General features: G+C 26.2%; 1 protein-coding gene across 1 annotated transcript in view; it reads left to right on the top strand.

Annotated features, from left to right (window-relative positions):
* The first annotated feature begins 8,971 nt into the window (after positions 1 to 8,971).
* Positions 8,972 to 23,727, top strand: part of LOC113389701 (cytokine receptor) — a 32,859-nt gene continuing 18,103 nt past the window's right edge. The window contains exons 1-4 of the mRNA XM_026626716.1: positions 8,972 to 9,259; positions 18,951 to 19,104; positions 21,310 to 21,591; positions 21,690 to 21,825. Coding sequence (XP_026482501.1) covers positions 18,987 to 19,104; positions 21,310 to 21,591; positions 21,690 to 21,825 — 536 coding nt within the window. The 5' untranslated portion in view covers positions 8,972 to 9,259; positions 18,951 to 18,986. The remainder of the gene's footprint in view (positions 9,260 to 18,950; positions 19,105 to 21,309; positions 21,592 to 21,689; positions 21,826 to 23,727) is intronic.

Below are 23,727 nucleotides of genomic sequence, written 5' to 3' on the forward strand. Positions count from 1 at the left end.
CGTATATTCGTATATTTGTATATTTGTATATTCGGATATTCGGATATTCGGATATTCGGATATTCGGATATTCGGATATTCGGATATTCGGATATTCGGATATTCGGATATTCGGATATTCGGATATTCGGATATTCGGATATTCGGATATTCGGATATTCGTATATTCGGATGTTCGGATATTCGTATATTCGTATATTCGTATATTCGGATATTCGTATATTCGGATATTCGTATATTCGTATATTCGTATATTTGTATATTCGTATATTCGGATATTCGGATATTCGTATATTCGTATATTCGTATATTCGGATATTCGGATATTCGGATATTCGGATATTCGGATATTTGGATATTCGGATATTCGGATACTCGGATACTCGGATATTCGGATATTCGGATATTCGTATATTCGTATATTCGGATATTCGGATATTCGGATATTCGGATATTCGGATATTCGGATATTCGGATATTCGGATATTCGGATATTCGGATATTCGGATATTCGGATATTCGGATATTCGGATACTCGGATATTCGGATACTCGGATATTCGGATAGTCGGATATTCGGATATTCGGATACTCGGATATTCGGATATTCGGATATTCGGATATTCGGATATTCGTATATTCGTATATTCGTATATTCGGATATTCGGATATTCGGATATTCGGATATTCGGATATTCGGATATTCGGATATTCGGATATTCGGATATTCGGATATTCGGATATTCGGATATTCGGATATTCGGATATTCGGATATTCGGATATTCGGATATTCGGATATTCGGATATTCGGATATTCGGATATTCGGATATTCGGATATTCGGATATTCGGATATTCGGATATTCGGATATTCGGATATTCGGATATTCGGATATTCGGATATTCGGATATTCGGATATTCGGATATTCGGATATTCGGATATTCGGATATTCGGATATTCGGATATTCGGATATTCGGATATTCGGATATTCGGATATTCGGATATTCGGATATTCGGATATTCGGATATTCGTATATTCGTATATTCGTATATTCGTATATTCGGATATTCGGATATTCGGATATTCGGATATTCGGATATTCGGATATTCGGATATTCGGATATTCGGATATTCGGATATTCGGATATTCGGATATTCGGATATTCGGATATTCGGATATTCGGATATTCGGATATTCGGATATTCGGATATTCGGATATTCGGATATTCGGATATTCGGATATTCGGATATTCGGATATTCGGATATTCGGATATTCGGATATTCGGATATTCGGATATTCGGATATTCGGATATTCGTATATTCGTATATTCGGATATTCGGATATTCGGATATTCGGATATTCGGATATTCGTATATTCGTATATTCGGATATTCGGATATTCGGATATTCGGATATTCGGATATTCGGATATTCGGATATTCGGATATTCGGATATTCGGATATTCGGATATTCGGATATTCGGATATTCGGATATTCGGATATTCGGATATTCGGATATTCGGATATTCGGATATTCGGATATTCGGATATTTGCATATTCGGATATTCGGATACTCGGATATTCGGATACTCGGATATTCGGATAGTCGGATATTCGGATAGTCGGATACTCGGATATTCGGATATTCGGATATTCGGATATTCGGATATTCGTATATTCGTATATTCGTATATTCGGATATTCGGATATTCGGATATTCGGATATTCGGATATTCGGATATTCGGATATTCGGATATTCGGATATTCGGATATTTGGATATTCGGATATTCGGATATTTGGATACTCGGATATTCGGATATTCGGATATTCGGATACTCGGATACTCGGATATTCGGATATTCGGATATTCGGATATTCGGATATTCGGATATTCGGATATTCGGATATTCGGATATTCGGATATTCGGATATTCGGATATTCGGATATTCGGATATTCGGATATTCGGATATTCGGATATTCGGATATTCGGATATTCGGATATTCGGATATTCGGATATTCGGATATTCGGATATTCGGATATTCGGATATTCGTATATTCGGATATTCGGATATTCGTATATTCGTATATTCGGATATTCGGATATTCGTATATTCGTATATTCGTATATTCGGATATTCGGATATTCGGATATTCGGATATTCGGATATTCGGATATTCGGATATTCGGATATTCGGATATTCGGATATTCGGATATTCGGATATTTGGCTACGCCATGTGTTAAATTACCTATTTTTCTTGTAGCGTTTTCAACCTTTATTTTACATTTATTATTACTGTTTTTTGTATATAATTTTTTTATTAGTCTGATCTAGAGATGCACTAGAATTCATTTTAATATTCACTTAATTTTTATTTTGAATAAAAACGAATATTTTGTAAAAAAATGTCCCGAATTTTCTATTTATTTCTATAAATAATGAAATATCAAATTCAAAGTCGTTTTATTCAAAACTTTTTTACCGGAATGTATAAAAGTGTTCCCTAGCAAATGTTCTAAATTTTATCTAGTTTCACCCCATCTAACTAAAAAAGAGTAGTTTCATATGAAATTTTCGAGAAATTAGACAATAACCAAAAAAAATGTCCCGAATTTGCTATTTATTTCTATGAATAATAAAATTATTTAAATATTTACTTAATTTTTATTTTAAATAAAAAAGAATATTTTGTAGAAGAATGTATTAAAATGTCTCGCCATATAGTTTGTATACGTCTTTAGTTATCGTAAGTTATTGCATCAGTTACTAGGAATGCATTAAGATAATAAAATAGTGCAAATAATTTTGCAACAAAATATAAACATCAATGTGATGTCTTTGTATAGTATTAATTTAGCACAAATGAAAGATAAACCTTGTTTAGCTTCCTTGATAGATAAACAGACAGCATTGGAAAAAAATATTATCTATTAATATAAATATATATATATATATATATATATATATATATATTACTACTTACGAATTCCTGATACTGTTTTACGTCTCCTTCAACTTTAATCCAAACTGATAGCTTCCAAGTTCGATACCAGTTTTCACCACTGAAAGAGTATTCAGGCAAATAAAGAAACATTTTCCTCTGGTCAAATGTGATCTTATTGCCAAATTTAAAACTTCCATAACCCCTGGTGCCAATTATGGGTTCTGCTGACCATTGGTAACTTTTTACCAAGTTTTTGCCAATGGTGACATCCAAATGAACGTCTAGGACATCACCTGGTCTGGTCAGGGTTGGTGATGATGGTTGGCTGGAACTTGAAATAAAGGTAATAATAGACTGGTAATAAAATTGTTTTATTCAAAACTTTTATATCGGAGTGTATAAAAGTGTTCCCTAGGAAATGTTGTAAATTTTATCTAGTTTGACCCTGTCTAACTAAAAAGGGGTGGTTTCATATGAAATTTTTAAGTTATTTGACAAAAACCAAAAAAATTTCCCGATTTTTCTAATAATTCTGCTAAATAATCAAATATCAAATTCAAGGTCATTTTATTCAAAACTTTTATATCGGAGTGTATAAAAGTGTTCCCTAGTAAATGTTTTAATGTATTTTGGGGAGTCTTTATTTTGATTAGACATTGTTTTATGTAATTTTGGGGTCTCGATTTATAATTTCAGTCGTATTTTAATTATTATGTTCAACTTCAATTTTGGGGTCTCTATCTTTATAATGCATTTTTTCTAACGGGGTCTCTTTTTTTTAGGTATTTTATTAATATATTTGGTGTCTCTATTCTATATTCTTTGGGGTCTATATTCTTTATTTTGATTAGACATTTTTCATATAATTTTGGTATCTCTATTTCTAATTGCATTATTTTTCTGACACATTTAAATAGTAATAATAAAATTATTTAATATCTTTATAGAGAAATTAGATTAGATTATAAATATATCAAAATTTGATTTAAAATTAAATATAAAATAAAGATTTTTGTAATTTCATACAATTAATATTTTCTAATAATATTTAAAGACTGATTTTTGTATGGTTTTTTATTTTCAAAGCTAGATAAAGAATAAATAAACTTAAAATAAAGTTCTATTATTCATAATTTGAACCAGAAAAGTTGACGCAAAACAAATATTAAATTTAATTTAATTTCAAAAGATTATATTTGCTTTTATAAAGCAATACCGAAACATATTATAAAATATATAAAAAGTTATTATTTTTAAATTATATAACTTGATACAAAGTCTCTATTATTTATAAAAGTATATAATATAAATAAAAATAATATTTTTTAGTGTTAAACTTTAAATATTAGGTTTCTCTTTTTTAAATAAATATAGAGTCTAAATAAAACACATAAAGTATTCCCTAGGTAAATGTTTTAAATTTTATCTAGTTTCACCCTGTCTAACTGAAAAGGGGTGGTTTCATATGAAATTTTTGAGTTATTTGACAAACACCAAAAAAATGTCCCGAAATTTCTATTTATTGCTATAAAGAATGAAATATAGAATTCAAAGTCGTTTTATTCTAAACTTTTATATCGGAGTGTATATAACTGTTGGCATAGAATTGTAGTAAATTTTATTTTATACATATATATATATATATATATATATATATATATATTTATTTATGTATATATATATATATTGACTCACCATCCAGATAAAGTTGCTGCAAATTTTGGAACAACTTGAAAAATGTAGTCGGCTCTTACTAAATCAAATCCTTGATCAGAAGTAAATCTCATAATTAGTCCTTCAGCATTTTTATTTGTTATCAATAAGTCACTTGTTATAAAATAAGCATCTTCTGCAAAAAAAATAATATATAAATAAATATTCAAAAATAATTACATTAAATTAGATTTCAATATATTATTTTTTAAATAATATATACCCTTACTATTTTTTTACTAATTTTACTCTCTCATATACCTTCTTTAATATCTTTATAATATTTAATTCCATTTTTTTTAGCCTCATTTTGCAAATTTTTAGTAAATTTCCAAAGATTTGGCTGCGTTTTTGTATCAGCTTCGAAAATTAAATTGCTGTTAAAATCTCTGATGGATATTTTGTAAGAAAAATCGAACTTGGTATCCATTGCTATTAGAAACCTAAAAAATTAAATATATAAGAGTATAATTTAATTTAATATGTAAGAGTAATTAAATAAATGATTAAATTGATGATGATTAAATGGCTAATAAATAAATTAATAACAAAGTAAATCAAATTTGTTTTAAAATATAATATAAATAAAAATTGAAAGCCAAAAGCGTCAAATTTTTTTCTTCTACAGATTATTTTTAGTTAATTTACAAACTTTTTGTTCAATGGTTTTGTAAGATTTTAAGTTAAATATGAAATTTAACTGAAGTTAATTTAAATGATGGCACAAATCTAGCGTCGAAACGTTCATTTACCTTTCTTTTATTCCTAGATAAATTAAAGGATTCAAAATCATCCTTGGATTTAAAAGTTGCTCGTTTTTGGCAATAATATCACAATCTAGGCCAACTTTTCCTTGGGGACAATTGCAGGAATAATATCCTTGATGAGATCTAAAAAAAAGAAAAAAAAGATTTATGATTAATATATAAACTAATTACATTTGGAACTACAAACTAGATAAAAAATGTAAATAAAATTATTAGAATCATAATATAAAAAATTGAAGTTTCTAATTTAAAGCTGAAGAAATTACTTGCTCACGTAGATCTTCTATAACTTTTAAACCGTTTGATTTAAATAAATAAAATATTCAACAAATTTGTACAGAATTAAATTATCTACAATATTATTTAACACCAAAATGCCCTACAGCAACTCGGTATACTTATAAATCACTCTAAAACACTATTTAGACAACTTGCAATTACATTTAGCGCATGAAAATATAAAAAGTGGATTGCTTCCATAAATCTTCTATAACTTTTGAACTGTTTGATATAAATTAATGAAATATTCAACAAATTTGTACAGAATTGAATTATCTACAATATTTTCTAACACCAAAAGGTTCTACATTAACTCCTTATACTCAAAAATGTACCTAGAACATTAGTGTGTTAACTTGCATTTGTACGTAGTAATTATTATTACAGAAAGTACATTGCTTCCGTAGATCTTCTATAACTTTTAAACCGTTTGATTAAAATAAATGAAATAATCACTAAATTTGTTCAAAATTAAACAATCTACAATATTTTCTAACATCACAAGTCCCTACATCAACTCGTTATACTCGAAAATGACACTAAAACATTAGTTTCCAAAATGCAATTAGTCATATAAGTTAATATACAAATTGTGCTTTCGTAAATCTTCTATAACTTTTAAACCGTTTATTCTAAACAAACAAAATATTCACCAAATTTGTTCAAAATTCAACAATCTAAAGCATTGTTTATCACCACAAACCCCTACAACAACCCAGTCTACCCTTAAACCTTACCAAAAAACTAAAAATATTTTTCTACTAACACACAATCGGCTCCTCCACCACAATAGGCGTTTTCGCAATTGTCCTGCAAATTTTCGCATTTTTCTCCAAAGTAATAATTTGGCACACATTTGCAAAATTTTGTGCCGATTTTGGTAATTTCACAAATTCCGACATTGTTGCAAAAATCTGGACCACAGGAGCCAAAAATTGGTAATAAAAAATTGGCAAAAATAATAAGGATAATTGAGGAGCAAACTTTTGGTGTCATTTTGACTTAGGACTGAGATTTTTTTGTTTTTAATAATATAATATATTTGTTTATGTTTAATATTTAATTGCAAAATTAATGGACTTGAGGATAAAAAAAATCAGCTTCAAGATTCTACAAATAAATTTTGTAACAAATGCTTTTTTTTGCTAAAGAGACTCTATCGGTTTGGTCACACAAAAATGATTTGTTCTGTTCAAATTTATATATTTATATGTATCAAAAAATTCCTCAGCAACTCACCAATAGGCACATATGTCTTTTACATATTTTTTTAAAAATTTTTTCATCTAAAAAGTCCTTCGAATCATTCAAATCCCCAAGAGAGACCTCCTGACCTTTTCCATTCTTGGAATTAGTGATTTTAGTTATCAGTAAATTATTTTTATCAATTAATTTTTGCGCAAAAATATTCTGTTTAATTCACTTATTTGTATGTAGATTGATTTATTTGTGATAATTTGTAATAATTCTTCGAATAAATTTCAATTTTTATCTGTTTTTGTTATTAATTTTAATGGTTTTTGGGAAATTGAATCTGTGGTAAGGATTTATGTGGAAAATGATGTAGATGTAGAATATTTTTTTGGAAAAATTGTTTGTGCTATTAAAAGACAAAATTATAATTAATTTTGGTATTAAATTTAACAATTTTAGTATTAATTGATAATTGATAATTATCAAATTTAGTATACGAAATATTACAAGAAAAAACATATCCAAATTACAAGTTATTAATAGTAACAGATTTTTTTGTAAACTTTAGATACTTTAGATACTAGTCGAAAATTATTATTATATACTTGTAGTAATATAGATAATTCTGATGATTTTGATATTATAAAAGTAAAATTTAGATAATTTTTTTTAAACTCGTATCAAACAAATTTAATATTTATGTTTCTTAAAATTCCTATAAAACACAAAAAAAAAATTGGAAAATAAAATATAAATCCATTTTTCACTAATTGTAGCCACATATAGAAAACTCGGTACATTTTTTTTTTTTTTCAAATAACACACAAATTTTATATGAAACTACCCTTTTTTAGTTAGATGGGGTGAAATTAGATAAAATTTAATATATATCCTTGGAAACACTTTTTTATATTCTGATATAAAAGTTTTGAATAAAACAACTATAAATTCGATATTTCATTCTTTAGTAGCAATAAATAGAAAATTTGGGACATTTTTTTGCGTTTTGTCAAATAACTCAAAAATTTCACATGAAACCATCCCTTTTCAGTTAGATAGGGTGAAACTAGATATAATTTAATAAATTTCCTAGGAAACACTTTTAAACACTCCTGTATAAAAGTTTTGAATAAAACAACTTTGAATTCGAAATTTATTCATTATTTATTTATTCATTATTTAGCAATAATTATAAAATTCGGGTTATTTTTTTTGGTTTTTGACAAATGACTCAAAAATTTTATATGGAACCACCCCTTTTTAGTTAGATAGAGTAAAACTAAATAAAATTTACTATATTTCCATGAAAACAGTAATATAGAGTCTAATATAAATGAGTTTATTCATCAAAAATTAATAAGAATAAAACCTGTTATTCAATATTATTATAAAAAATATGAAATATTTAGGCTTAATTTATGTTTACATTAAAAAATATAATATATGTATACAACGTTATATAATGTGATATCAAAAAATTAATAAATATATTTATTTATATATGTTTCATAATTATTCATTCCAAAAACGACTTTGAATTTGATATTTCATTATTTAGCAATAAATAGAATATTTGGGGAACATTATTTTGGTTTTTGTCAAATAACTCACAAATTTTATATGAAACCACCCTTTTTCAGGTTAAAACTAGATAAAATTCACTGCATTTCTATATATTTTATAATATCCATTCACATATGTTTCATAATTAATCAAAAACATTTATTTCACGTATATTACTTTCAAACTTCATTTTCAAATTCAAAAAAACCGCCAAGCGCCAACTTCACGTCACCATAGAGACTAGTTCCTATCCCCACTACAGAGTCGCCCATCTACACTTAACCTTAGCATTCAGTCTGTGGTCGAACGCGATAGAAATAACATTGTTGATGTTTCTCTATAAATAACTTTTAAAATAAGATAAATAACGCGATAAATACAAATACGTTCAAAACATTATTAAAACGCAAACTAAACAACAAATTAAATCATTTATAATATAAATTATAACTTTAGTGCGTGTAAAACTAAGTTTTCAGTCCTTTCTCTACTTCTCGGTATTGTTTACGATTCTCGGAATTACGGGGAATGGATGTACGTAATGTTTTTTTTGGTGAAAACTAAATATATTTCGAAATGTGATCATTAAAAATTGTATAAAAGATAATTGAATTAATTATTTTGATGTTTTAAGTGCTTGGTTTTGGGTTTTGGTTAATTACAAGTGTTTATTAAATAATTTTGTGCCCGATACGGAGAAGTCTATAAAAAAATTATTTCTTAGGAAATGTCGTAAATGGAATAAGATGGAGATGTTTGAGGAATTGAAATAAATTTGTAAAGGTAAGAAGGATTATAATAATAATATAAATTTAAATGTGTTTAGAAATTAATGTCAATAATAGAGAAAGTTCAGAAAATTATACAAATTTATATATGTATACATTTTTGCTTTCACCAAATTTTGAGGTTACTTGTCAAACTTAAAATTTTTGAGGCATTTTTAGTTCTTTTTGTTTAAAATATATTTAAAATAATTAAATTTAATTAATAATAATTCTTGAATGCATATTTTTCACATTTGGAATTATTATTTTTATTATTTTTGGAGTCTCTATTTTCACAATGCAATTTTTAGGGGCTCCTATTTTTACACAGCATTTTACTATTACAATTATTTTTTGCAATTTTTAAGACGCTTTTATCCTAAAATATTTTTGGAGGCTTTATATTACATTTTTGGGATTTCTGTATATTCCATTTTGTTCTATAACATTTTTGGAGTCTCTATTTTTACAATGCATTTTTTATGTAAATTGTTTGGGGCTCCTAATTTCATACAGCATTTTTCTAGCACTGCAATATTTATCATGAATTTTTTCCAAAATATTTTTTGGGGGCTATTTTCTATTATTCTTATCTATTTTTGGGGTTTTATATATTGCATTTTGTTCTGTCACATTTTTGGGGTCTCTATTTTTACAATGCATTTTTCCTGTCAATTTTTGGGGGTCCTTTTTTCTATTATAATTATTTTTTGCAATATTTATCTTGAATTTCTTATAAAATATTTTTGGAGGCTATTTTCTCTTGTCCTTTTGCATTTTTGGGGTTTCTATATATTGCATTTTGTTATAAAACTTATTGGGTCTCTATTTTTTCTGTCAATTTTTAGGGGCTCCTATTTACCATGAATTTTTTCTAAAATATTTTTTGAGGGCTAGTTTCTCTTGTTCTATTAAATGTTTAGGGTTTCTATATACTCCATTTTGTTCTATAACATTTTTGGGGTCTATTTTTACAATGCATTTATTTCTAACACATATTTTTGATAAAATTATTTTTAAAATTCAAAATGTGTAAATGTGTTAAAAAAATAAGATTGTGTTAGAAGAAAGTCATTGTAAAAATAGAGACTCCAAAATTGTGTTAAAAATAATATTATAATTATAATGACCCCAGAAATGTGTCAGAAAAATAATGTACTTAAAACTAGAGCCCCCAAGATTACATAAAAAAATTCTAATCAAAATAAAGACCCCCAAAATACATTTGAAAAATGTCTGAACGAATAGAGATCTCAAATTGTGTTAGAAAAAATGCATTATAAAGATAGAGACCCCAACATAATAATTGAAATATGATTTAAATTATGATTAATTTTAAATTATAATTTAAATTAGAAATTGAGACCCGAAAATTTTATAAGAAAATGTGTAATCAAAATAAAGACCCCCAAAATACATTTAAAAAATGTCTGAAAAAATAGAGACCTCAAATTGTGTTAGAAAAAATGCATTATAAAGATAGAGACCCCAGAATTTAAATTAAACATAATAATTAAAATACGATTTAAATTATGATTGATTTTAAATTATAATTTAAATTAGAAATTGAGACTCCAAAATTATACAAAAAAAGTCTAATCAAAATAAAGACCCCCAAAATACATTTAATAAATGTCTGAAAAAATAGAGACCTCAAATTGTGTTAGAAAAAATGCATTATAAAGATAGAAACCCCATTTATATTATTTTGGGGTCTTTTTCTAGCACAATTTGAGGTCTTCATTTTTAGGCGTTTTTTTAATGTATTTTGAGGGTCTTTATTTTGATTAGACATTTTCTTTATGTAATTTTGGGGTCTCTATTTTTCTGACACATTTTTGGGGTCATTCTATTTATAATTCTATTTTTAACACAATTTTGGAGTTTCTATTTGTACAATGCCTTTTTTCTAACACAATCATATTTTTTTTTAAATATTTTTCGAGTCTCTATTTTTAAATTTAAATAATTATGTTCAATTTCAATTTTTGGAGTCTCTTCATACAATGCATTTTTCTCTAACACCATTTTGGCGTCGATATTTTATAATATTTACAAAACATTTTTTGTATAATATTTTTGGGGTCTCTATTTTTACAATAATATTTTTTCTAAAATATTTCTGGGGTCTCTTGGGGTTCTACCATTTTTTAACGCATTTTTGGCGCCTACTTTTATTTTAATTCAATTAATGAAGTCTTATTAATTTATTAATATTTTTTGTTTCGATACCAAGAGTTTCCAAAATAAAAAATATATCGATTTATGCTAAAATATCATTTACCTAAAATTTTGAGTAAGGCGTTAACAGACCCAATATAAAATTTAATATTTTAGGAGTTTAATATTTTTAAATTGACCCAAAACAAATATAAGATAAATCTAAAATTATTTATTTATTTACAAAATAGCAAACAATTGAAAAAGTTATTATATACCTTATATTATGTATTTTATTTACTTTCAATTCAAATTTTAGTCAAAAACAATTTCAGGTAGTCTCAAAATGTGTAAATATAGAGAAATGCAACAGAAAAATTAACTGATTTGTAACCCAAAAATTAAATAAAATTTTAAAAAATTCTTATTTTATGATTCTGTTATCGATTGATAAATGCAATTAAACGCGTCATTTTAATTATTTTTAATTAAATTAATGAATCATATCATACAAATAAAATGATGGTTGTGAGCATTATCAATTTAGCAAGAAATTGTGATTAGATATTGGATTTTTTTCTGCTAATATTTGTTTTGATACAAAATGTATTTATAGAGTAGAAACTAATTGGTAATAATTATTAATAAAATAATAATTATTTCTGGCAATTTTAACTAAATTAGCAATGTGTAATTTGGAAAATTATTCTATGATATCTCTATTTTGATAACAAATTTTAAAATTTATGGATTTTTATACAATTTTTGAAATATCCAAAATAATTTGAAAAAAGTACCCCTTGTCTGGGCTCATACAAACTTTTTTCATAAAATCAATATTTATATTTATATTTTTACCTCAATTTACGTTTTTTTTTGGACAAAAGCCTCAAACAATATTTATACCTATATAATTATATTTTTGGCAAAGATATTTTACCCAAATTTAGGGGTCTACCCAGGTCAAAATCTTTTATTTTTCCAAAATCACAGTTTCAAAAATTCAATATAATAATATGAACCTTTAACAACTTTTGCCAAAAAAACATCTGTTTTCACTAACAGGTTTCTCAGGTAAATTCCTGGCAAGAAATCCTCATACCTGACATAGGTTTTTGATACCCATTTTTAAATTTATACCTAGGTAAAAATTTTAGACCTGAAATAACTTTAGTTTAAAATTTGTGTGGAGTTAACATTTAGAAAATATTATTTTGAATTAAAATTTTAAAGTAAATAAAGTTGTTTTTAAGATTTTGGCTTTAAGTGATAAGTTTGTTTGCATAGTTGTGTGTAAAAAGTTGAAAATATATTCAGAAGGTTTGTAATTTAGTCATTTCTGAAACAAAAGTCTAATTACTAGAAAAATCTTTAATAATATAATGTATATAAAATATTGTTTTTTATCATTGCTATTTTTTTAAATTCCATACATGATTTCACAAATATTAACAAATTTAAATCGCAAATTACTTGTTTAAACGCAACTTTCAAAAATTTGTTGGGGTCACCACTTTTATTTGTATTAAGGGGGTCTTCCTATGTGACGGCCTGTTTTTTAGGGATATTTTAGAATTTTTTTTCCACGACCAGTAAATAGTTAGAGCTTCAAGTTTTTTATCATTTATTAATACATATTTGGACAGTATAAATATAAAATTTCAGCTAAAAAAATTTAGTCCAACTAGAGTTACAGCGCTCTAAACACCCCCCCCTCAAAAAAAAGAGCTCCCACTGTCTCCACGATTCCGGCTGATCGGCTTATCTGACCAAAAAAAAATAAACGGCGTTTTAATTTGTAGGCTTAAAACCACGGAATGAACTACAATCAAATGAATACAAAAAAAATTGGATGTTTTATAGACATTTGAAATAAAAATCGCAAATTAGGCGTTTTTTTTCTTTGTTTTTTTGCTATAAAAAATCGAAGTTTTGAAATTTTTGATTGATAATAGATCATTCCATGCGCTTAAATATATTGAATGTGCCCTGTAAATTTCAAGTAATTCGGTCCAGCCGTTTCTGAGATACAATGGAGACAAGTTTGAAAAACGCAGTTTTGAGAAAAACGCGTTTAAAGATAAAATGATCGTTGTACTATATACTATATGTATACTTTTTAAATGGCTGTAACTCAAAAACTATTTGAGATATCGATTTGAAATTTTAATATGTTATTTTTAAAGGTATAATCTACCGAAATATGAAATAAAAAAAAATTCAATTTTTTCAACTCATCACATAGGAAGACCCCCTTAAATTCAATAAGTGTGAAAATTCTTTTATTTAAATTTTTGTTGATGTTTCATAAAATACATACAAAATTCACAAGTTTACTAATTATTACTAACAAGTTTTTTAATATTTTTTTAAAGAACAAAGGATAGTTTAATAAGTATTTATAATAAAAATTTGTTTTTTTGTTAGAGAAAGTACAATTAAGTGACAAAATTAATAAATAATTTATTATTTTGTAAAAAAAACATTTTTAAGCTTAAGAAAATAAATTTTATTCAAAATATTTATATCTAACCATTCAGTTTATTAAATTTTATTTATTTATTAATTTTTAAACAATCCTAGATAACTATAATAATTAATCACAATTTTTATTTTGAATAATTATTTTACCAAAACTTAATTTATTTTAAATTGAGTAAAATATATTTTTATATTTTTTTAAGCAAATTAATTAATTTGTTTTCTAACATAAGTTTAAATCATTAAGTTTATTTTTTGATATTTATTGCACTACTAATTCACAATTATTATTTTAGCAAAAATTACAACATTAGAAATTATAATAAATTTTTGAAATAAAAAGGATATTTCGATAAATATTTATAACAATTTTGATTTGTTATAGGTGAATAATTTGCAAATGATTTATTTACATAATTACTCCTTATTTAATATAATAACACATCCGATTTTTAATTTTTTTTAGAAATTGAATTAGATAAATTTAAAAAAAAAATGATTTGTTTAAATTATTTTTAAAATTAAATCTTAAAAATTCTTAAAAACTTACTGAATATTTATACTTAACAAATATAAATTATTGCTGATATTAAATAATAAAATAAAATAATAAAAATAAATAGATAAAATGCAAATTATTTACATAATTACTGCTTATTTAATATAACAATAAATACTATTTTTAAAATTTTTTAGAAATTAAATTAAATACATTATTTTTTTAAATTTTAAAGATACTTACTATATATTTATATTTAACAAATATAAATTATTACTGATATTTCATAAAATACACGCAAATATTTATTGTAATATAAATATTTTTTTTAAAACATTTATTTAAAAGTTTGTTTGAACAATTATTATTTTAATCGTCCTGAATATCAACTTCTAATAATGTCTTAGTCAAATAAACAAATTAAATTAATATTTGTATTTATTAAAGAATATAACGAAATTTTTAATTTGTTAGTATTTAATTTATTAGAATTAGAATAAATCCTGAGTCATAAAAAAATTTATTAAAATACTTTTCTCAGAAATTTATTTAAAAATAAAACTGTTTTATTCGTCCTGAGTTGCACTTAATATTTTTATCAAATAACCAAAGAAATACTTATATATTTTTAATAAAATAAATTAAATTTTATTTATTTAACAAAATCATGGGTCGTTTTGCAGAATTTTCAAAATTAAACAATTCTATATAAATAAAATATTTATTTATTGATCCCCAAATACAAATTGGCATACTCCACTTTTCTGCATTGATTACAAATATACAAAATAAATGTTTTGGAAGAAAACATGTTTGGACCAAAGCCAAAAATCGCAGTCGAATTTCCGCAAAAACGATTTTGGCAAGTTTCTCCTATTAAATATTTATCTTCATGTTTTGGCAGAAATTAGAAAAAATGTGTGTGTGAGTGTATGTATGGGTACAATTTTTCGTCCACGTTTTCGGGCGCACGGAGCAACCGATTAGAATGGTTCAGAAAACATTCTATTAATATTGATAGGGAGATGTGCTGATTAGATTTTGGCAAAGGCAGGTCTAGCCGTTTCGTAGATACGGAGCAAAGAGTGCAGAAAATAGAAATCGCGTTTTTGAGAGAACGGTGAATCCGGTTTGAATGATTCAAAGGACATCCAATTTGTAATGATGGTGAGAAGTGGTGATTAGTTTTTGGTAAAGACAGGTCAGGCCGTTTCGGAAATACAAGGCTAAATGTGCAAAAAATGGCAGTTTTTGAGTGAACTAAACATCCAATTTGAATGATTTAAAAAACTTTTCGCTTGTATTAACGACACGATTGTTTTTGGAAATAAAATTTTTTTTCCAAAAAAAACAAATTTTTTGTACTAAATTTTATTCTTCGAATATTTCATTATGATACGGGAAGTTCCAGCAATTTGCTTTAAGTCACGGTGCCATGCACACCTAGTTAATCATTTTAATAACTAAAATTTTATTAGGACCAAAATAATTTTATAAAATAATAATAATAATAATATAGAAGTATTAATACTAGTAAACATTTTTTAATAAAGTTGTTCTAAGTAATTATAATTTAATCAAAAATAATTTTATGAATTAAATTTCTAAATTTAATAATTTCTATTTATAATAAACATCCTTAATTCATTATTATTATTATTATTACATCTTTGATATTGTTATTTATTTATTTATTTATTAACTTCCCGAAGGAGAAGTTTATGTTTTCATCAAAAAATCCGATTCGCTAATTTTATGTTTTCTCGACGTTTCAAGCCATTCTGAATCGAATGAGACCAAATTTGGAAAAAGTATGTGTGTGTGTGTGTGTGTGTGTATGTGTGTATGTGAACAGATTTTTTGCCGTAAATCGACGTTTTCTCAAAAATGACTGGAGCGATTTTAAAAATTTAAAAGCCATTCGATGTATCTCGATGAGGACTATCGTCTCTGAGTTTTGTGCGGAGATCGGCCGAGCCGTTTCGTTGTAAATTGCAGAAAAGTGAAAATTTTTTCGCCCACGTTTTAGCCCGCAATTCTAAATCGATTCTGAAAATTCAAAAACCACTCGATAGATATTGGTTGGGAATCGTGCTGATTAGTTTTTGGTAAAGATCGGCCGAGCCGTTTTCTTGTAATAACGTTTTAAAAAAAAAAAATTTGACGATTTTTATGATTTTTTTTTTGACGGTAGATACCATAGTTTTCTAGGTCATACTAAAATATTACGGCCCTACGACAACTCGTTTAGCTTTAAAAATTCGTCAAAGTTAGCAAAAATTTGTATAGTTTTTTTGACATTTGTTAAAATTAGCCTTTTGATCGACGTTTTCTCAAAAGCGCCTGAACCGATTTCAGAAATTTAAAAGCCATTTGATGTATTTCGGTGAGGACTATCGTTTGTCAGTTTTGTGCGACGATCTGCCAAGCCGTTTCTGCAATTTAAAAAAAAGTGTTAAACTTTTCGTCCATATTTAAGCTCATCCTACCGAACCGATTTTAAAAAATCATGTTCGAAAGATATTAGTTGGGAATGGTACTGATTAATTTTAGGTGAAAATCTACCGAGCCGTTTTCTTGTAATTAACTGTTGAAAAAAAGTGTTAAATTTTTGTCCTCATTTAAGCTCATCCTACCGAACCGATTTTAAAAAATCAAAAACTGTTCGAAAGATATCATTTGGGAATGATGCTGATTAATTTTAGGTGAAAATCTACCGAGCCGTTTTCTTGTAATTAAGTGTTGAAAAAAAAATTTAAGACGATTGTCATGGAACTTTTTTTGGCGAACCATGATGTATGGTCTTATAGAACTTACGGTAATATTACGGCCTTACGACAAGTAGTTTAATTTTAAAAATTCGTCAAACTTTGCTAAACTTATTATCGTTTTTTTAAAGTAGGATTGATGAAGTATATTATTTACATATATTTTTTTATTAAGTCGATTATTTACACATATCGGGAAGTTCATGTAACTTGCCTCAAGGCTAAATACCAAACCAACTAGTTTATTTTACAAGCCGTCAGTATAATGATATTATAATAAGGCTCAAGTCAATATTTAGCAGATTTAATATAATTTAATTAACTATTAATTATTTTATTACATATTCAGTTATTATTTAATTAATTTACCATAAACTTATTTATATTTAGTTTATTTTAATTATTTATAAATATAAATTGTTTGTTGTAAGTATATTTTAACAATTTAATAAGTATTTTAATACAATACTTTTATAATATAATTTTTTTGCTTAAGATAGTTTATGTTATTCTATGATATTTTAACAAATTTATAAGTGTCTTATATTATAATAATAATAATTATTTTTTACGAACAAATTGATAAGTATTTTTACAATATAAGTTATAAATTATTGGTAAAGGTATAAAATTATTTTGCTTAGAAAAACATTATTTATATTTTTATAAAGACCATTTAATTGTTGATATCGGTACGCATACAACGTTGATTCCGGTACGCATACAACGACCAATCTCTATTCACATACACGACGACTAATCACAATCGACCCGTATAGAAATGATCTCATTGAGAGCAAATGACAAATCGTTGGCACTCGACTCTTATCTTATCGACTCTTATTTGCCGTAACGCATTTCCGTTGCATTTGTACGGTATTATAACCTAGTCGCGCCTAAAGAAGTTTTAATTCAAAAGTTTTACTTCAAAAAAAGTTGTAAATTTTATCATAATTGCTGAATCTGATTTCTTATTGATTATTTATACATATTAGGAAGCACGTGCAACTTGTCTCAAGGCAAATGCCACTTACATCTAGTTTAATAAAAAAAAAAATCATCACAATTCTAACTCGTAAATATAAATATAAATATAAATATTAATATAAATATAAATATAAATATAAACATAAATATAAATATAAATATAAATATTAATATAAATATAAATATAAACATAAATATAAATATAAATATAATAATAGATTTAGAACTAGATTTAGAAAAATTTGCATTCAAAGAATTGCAAATGAAATTAAATATAATACTTTTACTAATCGAGAAGAAAGACTTTTAGATTTAGATTTAAAACTAGATTTAGAAAATTTACATTAAAAGTTCAATGTATTTCATATTAAATACTTCTACTAATCGAGAAGAAAGAAACGCCTTGTTGATACAATGTGTTTTTTATCCACTTGACTGTTTTTCCCAAGAATCATCATTTAAATCGCTCCATTCGAATCCCGAGAATCGATTCGAATGTATTTTAGTCGATTCGATTCTCCGAAGCGATTTTATTATCGGAGATGAAAATATAAAGGATAAATTAAACGGATAATATAATATTATAATGATTTTAACGAGCGAACAGAATAAAAGTTACGCATGTGCTGATTTAAACGAATTTATTTAAACAAATTTCAGAATAAATTTGCACTGAATGGAATACTCGAAAAGCTTTGATAAGCATTCCGTATGTTTTTCTTCTGAATAAAAGCTTTCGTTTATTATGTTAGTTCTTGTGATTCCTTCACACGATGCAGACGTTTTATGAAATTGTGTTTTTATTTTTTCAGATTTGATTAAAACTTAAATTTTTTTTAAGTTTTATCATGGACAAAGTACTGAAGTTTGGGATTGTGTTGGTGGTTTTGTTATTTTTGCTGTTGGATTTGGTGAGTGCTGATTCTACGAAATGTGCAGGAGGACTTGCAGGGACCACTCCTGGTTGTAAGTAGAAATAATAATGTTTTTAAATAAAATTAGATTAATTGGAATTGCAAAAACTTTCACTAATTTTGTGAGATTCGAGACGAAAAAATTTGATATTTATTAAATTAATATATTGTAGTTTTTTTATCATTTATCATGGTCATTCTATGCCTCGGAGTATTTTTATTTATTAATTTTAGTGAATGTACACTTTGGTTTTTAGTGAGAGTTTTGAAAAAAAAGAGTGCGCGTAAGGTTCACACGCGATTGAAGTAAAACTTATTTGCTACTGTACAAGATGGCGTTTAAGTAAAAATAAATACATCATATAACAATTTTGAATATGTTTATTAGTAATATGGTAAGACTGGCGATGCACACATTTATTACCGTCAACCATTATACGCATTTATATAATGATAAATTATAAATTATATATTTATAATAGCATTAAAAATATGTATAATATTGAAAAACAATAATGTAATTAAAGTCATACTTCAAATATGACATGATCGGTTTGTCATTGTAATTAGCATTTAGAAATGAACCTTTATTAAAGAAATGAAGTAATTGCTGATTAATAAATTCTATAATATTTGTTCACACAGTGGATTATGTTAAACAACGCCTAAACAAGTGTTTTCGCAACTTCACTCATCATGCAATAGTTGTGTTTGAGGAACTTCATGTAATTAAAATTAACATACATTCATTGACTGCTTGTATTTTTTTTACTTTTTCGCTGGCGAAAAAAAGCGAAGTCATACTTCTTGTTATCAAGCTGCCCGAGGTTGGTGATTAGTTTGTGCTAACCCGCGAACTTAACCACGACACCACGATGGGCACAAGTTATGAAATAATAAAAAATATAGAACTGCTCAGTATTTTTAAGTACTTTTTTAATTAACAATTTTTTTTTTATTTTTCAATTCAATTTTCAATTTATTTAATTAGAAAATTAGTTCTGGTTTCATGGCTACTTTTCTCATAGAAAAAATTGAGATTATTCGATACTTATTAGTACTTTTTATATATACCAAAAAATAATCCAATGAATGTGAAATAAATTTGTTTAAATTTCTTAATACGGTTTGTTGAATATAAAATGCTTTAATTATTATAATTTTCATTTTTTTATTAACTTCCCATAGGATAAGATATAGTAATCGAAAATTTTTGCATATCTATACGTTTCATAGGTTTCTGAACATTTTGGCATACCTTAAAAAAAATGTATGTGCGTGTGTATGTGCGTATACAAATTTTCGTCGACGATTTCGGGAGCACGGGAGATTTGAGTGATTCAAAATGTATTCGATTCCAGAAATGATGATTCAGATTTTGAGAGGAGAGTCCGATTTGAATGATTCAAAAAACATTTTATTGGTATTGACAAAATGAAAAACTGATTAAATTTTTGGGAAGGTAGGTGTAGCGGTTTAGGAGATTTAACCAAAAAGACAAAATATTGTCTGGTGGTCAAAAACGATTATTGGACATATGCACGTCAAATTATCAGATATTCTATAAAGATTTAAATAATTAGTATAAATTTACTTCATTTTAAATAAACATTTTAAAGTTACATCATAGTACAAATCTTTATTTAATGAAAAATGACCGAATCAGAAGAATATTTTACCCTGTTCCTTGAAAATAATAAAACAAATTAAACATTTGTGCCGTGTACTAAACGTAAGTTTATTGATTAGAAATTATTTCTATATTATTCGTAGTTTCTATAAATCTTTGAAGTTATTAAAATAGAAAATATTTTTTAGGCAAGACAGATATTACAGCTGTTCAAAGAATGAGATTATATCGCCAGCGAAAATACAATTAGTCAATGAATGTATGTTAATTTTAATTTCATGAAGTTCTCAAACACAATTATTACACGATGAGTGAAGTTGCGAAAACTATATTTGTTTAGACGTTGTTTAACATAAACCACTGTGTGAACGAATATTATAGAATTAATTAATCAGCAATTACTTCATTTCTCCAACGAAGGTTCATTTCTAAATGCTAATTACAATGACAAACCGATCATGTCATATTTGAAGTATGACTTTAATTACATTATTGTTTTTAAATATTATACATATTTTTAATGCCATTATAAATATATAATTTATAATTTATCGGTCATAGGTCATAGAACATCTATTACTATTACTTTTTGCTCAGTATCTAATTTGTTCATAATTTTTTCCCCAGATACAATTCCATCAGGAGACTTCACCAAGCAATACGGTGAAAGCCTCTCAATAAAATGCGTTATAGACCTGGCGCTGGCGCAAGGTCTAAATTCCAGTCACATAATTTTCGCAAACGGTTCTAAGGATCTTCCTCGAAACCTGACCAGGATAATAGACGAAAGGACAGCCGAACTGTACATCGAAAAACCTAAACCCTTGAACCAGATGTTCTATTGCAAATTGAAGAACCCGGACACGGGAGCTGATATATCTGTTTGCATGAATTTCGTCACTATAGGAAGTAAGGATAAAGGATATATATATATATATATATATATATATATATATATATGTATATTCTTCCGCCAGAGTCTATCTAATTTTTATTTATATTTTTAGCACCGCCACAAGATCCTGATGACTTCCATTGCGTTTCTCACAACTGGGACAATTTGTTGTGCGAGTTTCACCCGAAGGAAAATTATATACAAACGAATTACAGTTTGCAGTTTTATTTGCCGACGACCAAAAACAAGTAAGGAATTATAATATATATATATATATATATATATATATATATATTTAATTTTAGTTAAAAAGTCTTAATTTGAGTTAAAAAGTCGAGCGTTACATCAATAAAAATAGTATGGGAGATTTTAGAAATTTATTTAAAATCCATACGTTTCGGCTAGCATCTTAGCCTTCATTCAGTGGCAATCAATATAACTATAAAAATTAAAACTAAATAAGCAATATGTAAAAAATTTCATAGAAAAACAATAATAATAATAATAAAAAAACATTTACAGTTTTGTATCCTAATATAACATATAAAAACATTATTAATCGATGGTATGAGTATGTGCACATTGATAAAATATATATTTTTTAACATCACAGATGGTAAAACACACAAATAAACATGATAACTTAACAACTTGTCGAAACTATGTATTTACTGTTCGGAGTTTAAGATAGAAATGTCACATTTTTTCTTAAAGCAGTTTTAGCATGTGTTCAAATTTTACGAGAAATTTAAAAAGCGATGGGATCTTGTCATTTTTAAGAAATTTTGACACGCTATTAAGGAACCACGTGTTTGTTTCGTTCAGGGCCGTATTGTCAAAACGTTTGTTTATGACTTTGTCGTTATGCAATTGCAAAAACAACCCCTCAGCGAATCTTCTTTTAATTACGTTCTCTTCAAAATGTGAAAATTTTGGGTTGAAAAAATCTATTTTATGGTTTAAATTAATAATATGTTCGGTTAGCATCGTCTTAAATTGTTCGGGATTTTTTGAGTTATTTTTACAAACCAAACCAAATAAGTTTTTTACGAAATAATAGATTATATTAATTTCAAAGGGGTTGTACGAAATTATATCTACATTATACAACTAATGCAAAATATAAATTTTATGTGTATATTTTTTACAGAGATAACACTGTATATAACGTTGATCTAGTATAACAATTTATTTAAGTCATATCTTGCAAAAGTGGTTTGTTTAACTTAATTTACCTTTTTTTTATTATTAACGTAGGATAAGTTCTAGTAATCGCGAAAAAATGCAAAATGCAAATTTTTATATATTTTTACGCTTCAGAGGTTTTTGAACATTTTGGCATACCTCAGAAAAAATTGATGTATGCGGATACAAATTTTCGGTGACGATTTCGCGAACATGGTTCAACCGATTTGAATAATGTAAAAAACATTCGATTCCTATATATATATATATATATATATATATATATATATATGTTAAAGTAGTTAATTAGTAGATAATATATATATATATATATGTGTGTGTGTATATATATATAAGGAGACGTGCTGATTAGTTTTTAGCAAAGGCAGGTCTAGCCGTTTCAGAGATTTCGGTAAAAAGCAATGCCATTTGGCGGTCGAAAATGAACGTTAGACATATGTGCATCGTATTATCAGATATTTTATAAAGATTTTAATATTAAGTACAAATTTTGTGTACATCCGTAACAATGTTTCCAATTAGACGACTACGCGGCGCTTACGCGCTTTGATATTTCGACACCAAATCAGCCAAGCCTAAGAAAAAATGCTGATATTTTAAAAAAAAAATCAAAATATAAAAATATTTCTTTCAGTCTTTTTTTCCAAAAATTTCAAAATTTCTCAAAAATCTATTTTTTCTTTCAAAGTTTAGCAAATGGCTAGGATTCAGATTGCTCGTCAGTAGAGTCCTTTTATAAATTTCATGTTCAGGATACAGTTTGCTCGTCGTCCTTTAGTCAGTAGAGTTAGTCAGTAGAGTCCTTTTTATATATTTCATGTCTTGGATTATTCAGTTTGCTCGGCTAGGATTGAGCTTTTTTTTAATAACTTAGTTTTTGGTACGGAAAGTTCCAGCAATTTACTTTAATGCACCACTAGCTTTTTTATTGTTTACACCTTCGA

This window comes from Ctenocephalides felis, unplaced genomic scaffold (genome assembly GCF_003426905.1).
Source record: "Ctenocephalides felis isolate EL2017-DRISC unplaced genomic scaffold, ASM342690v1 CF-g0.4_SCAFFOLD_03573, whole genome shotgun sequence".
Lineage (NCBI taxonomy): Eukaryota > Metazoa > Arthropoda > Insecta > Siphonaptera > Pulicidae > Ctenocephalides > Ctenocephalides felis.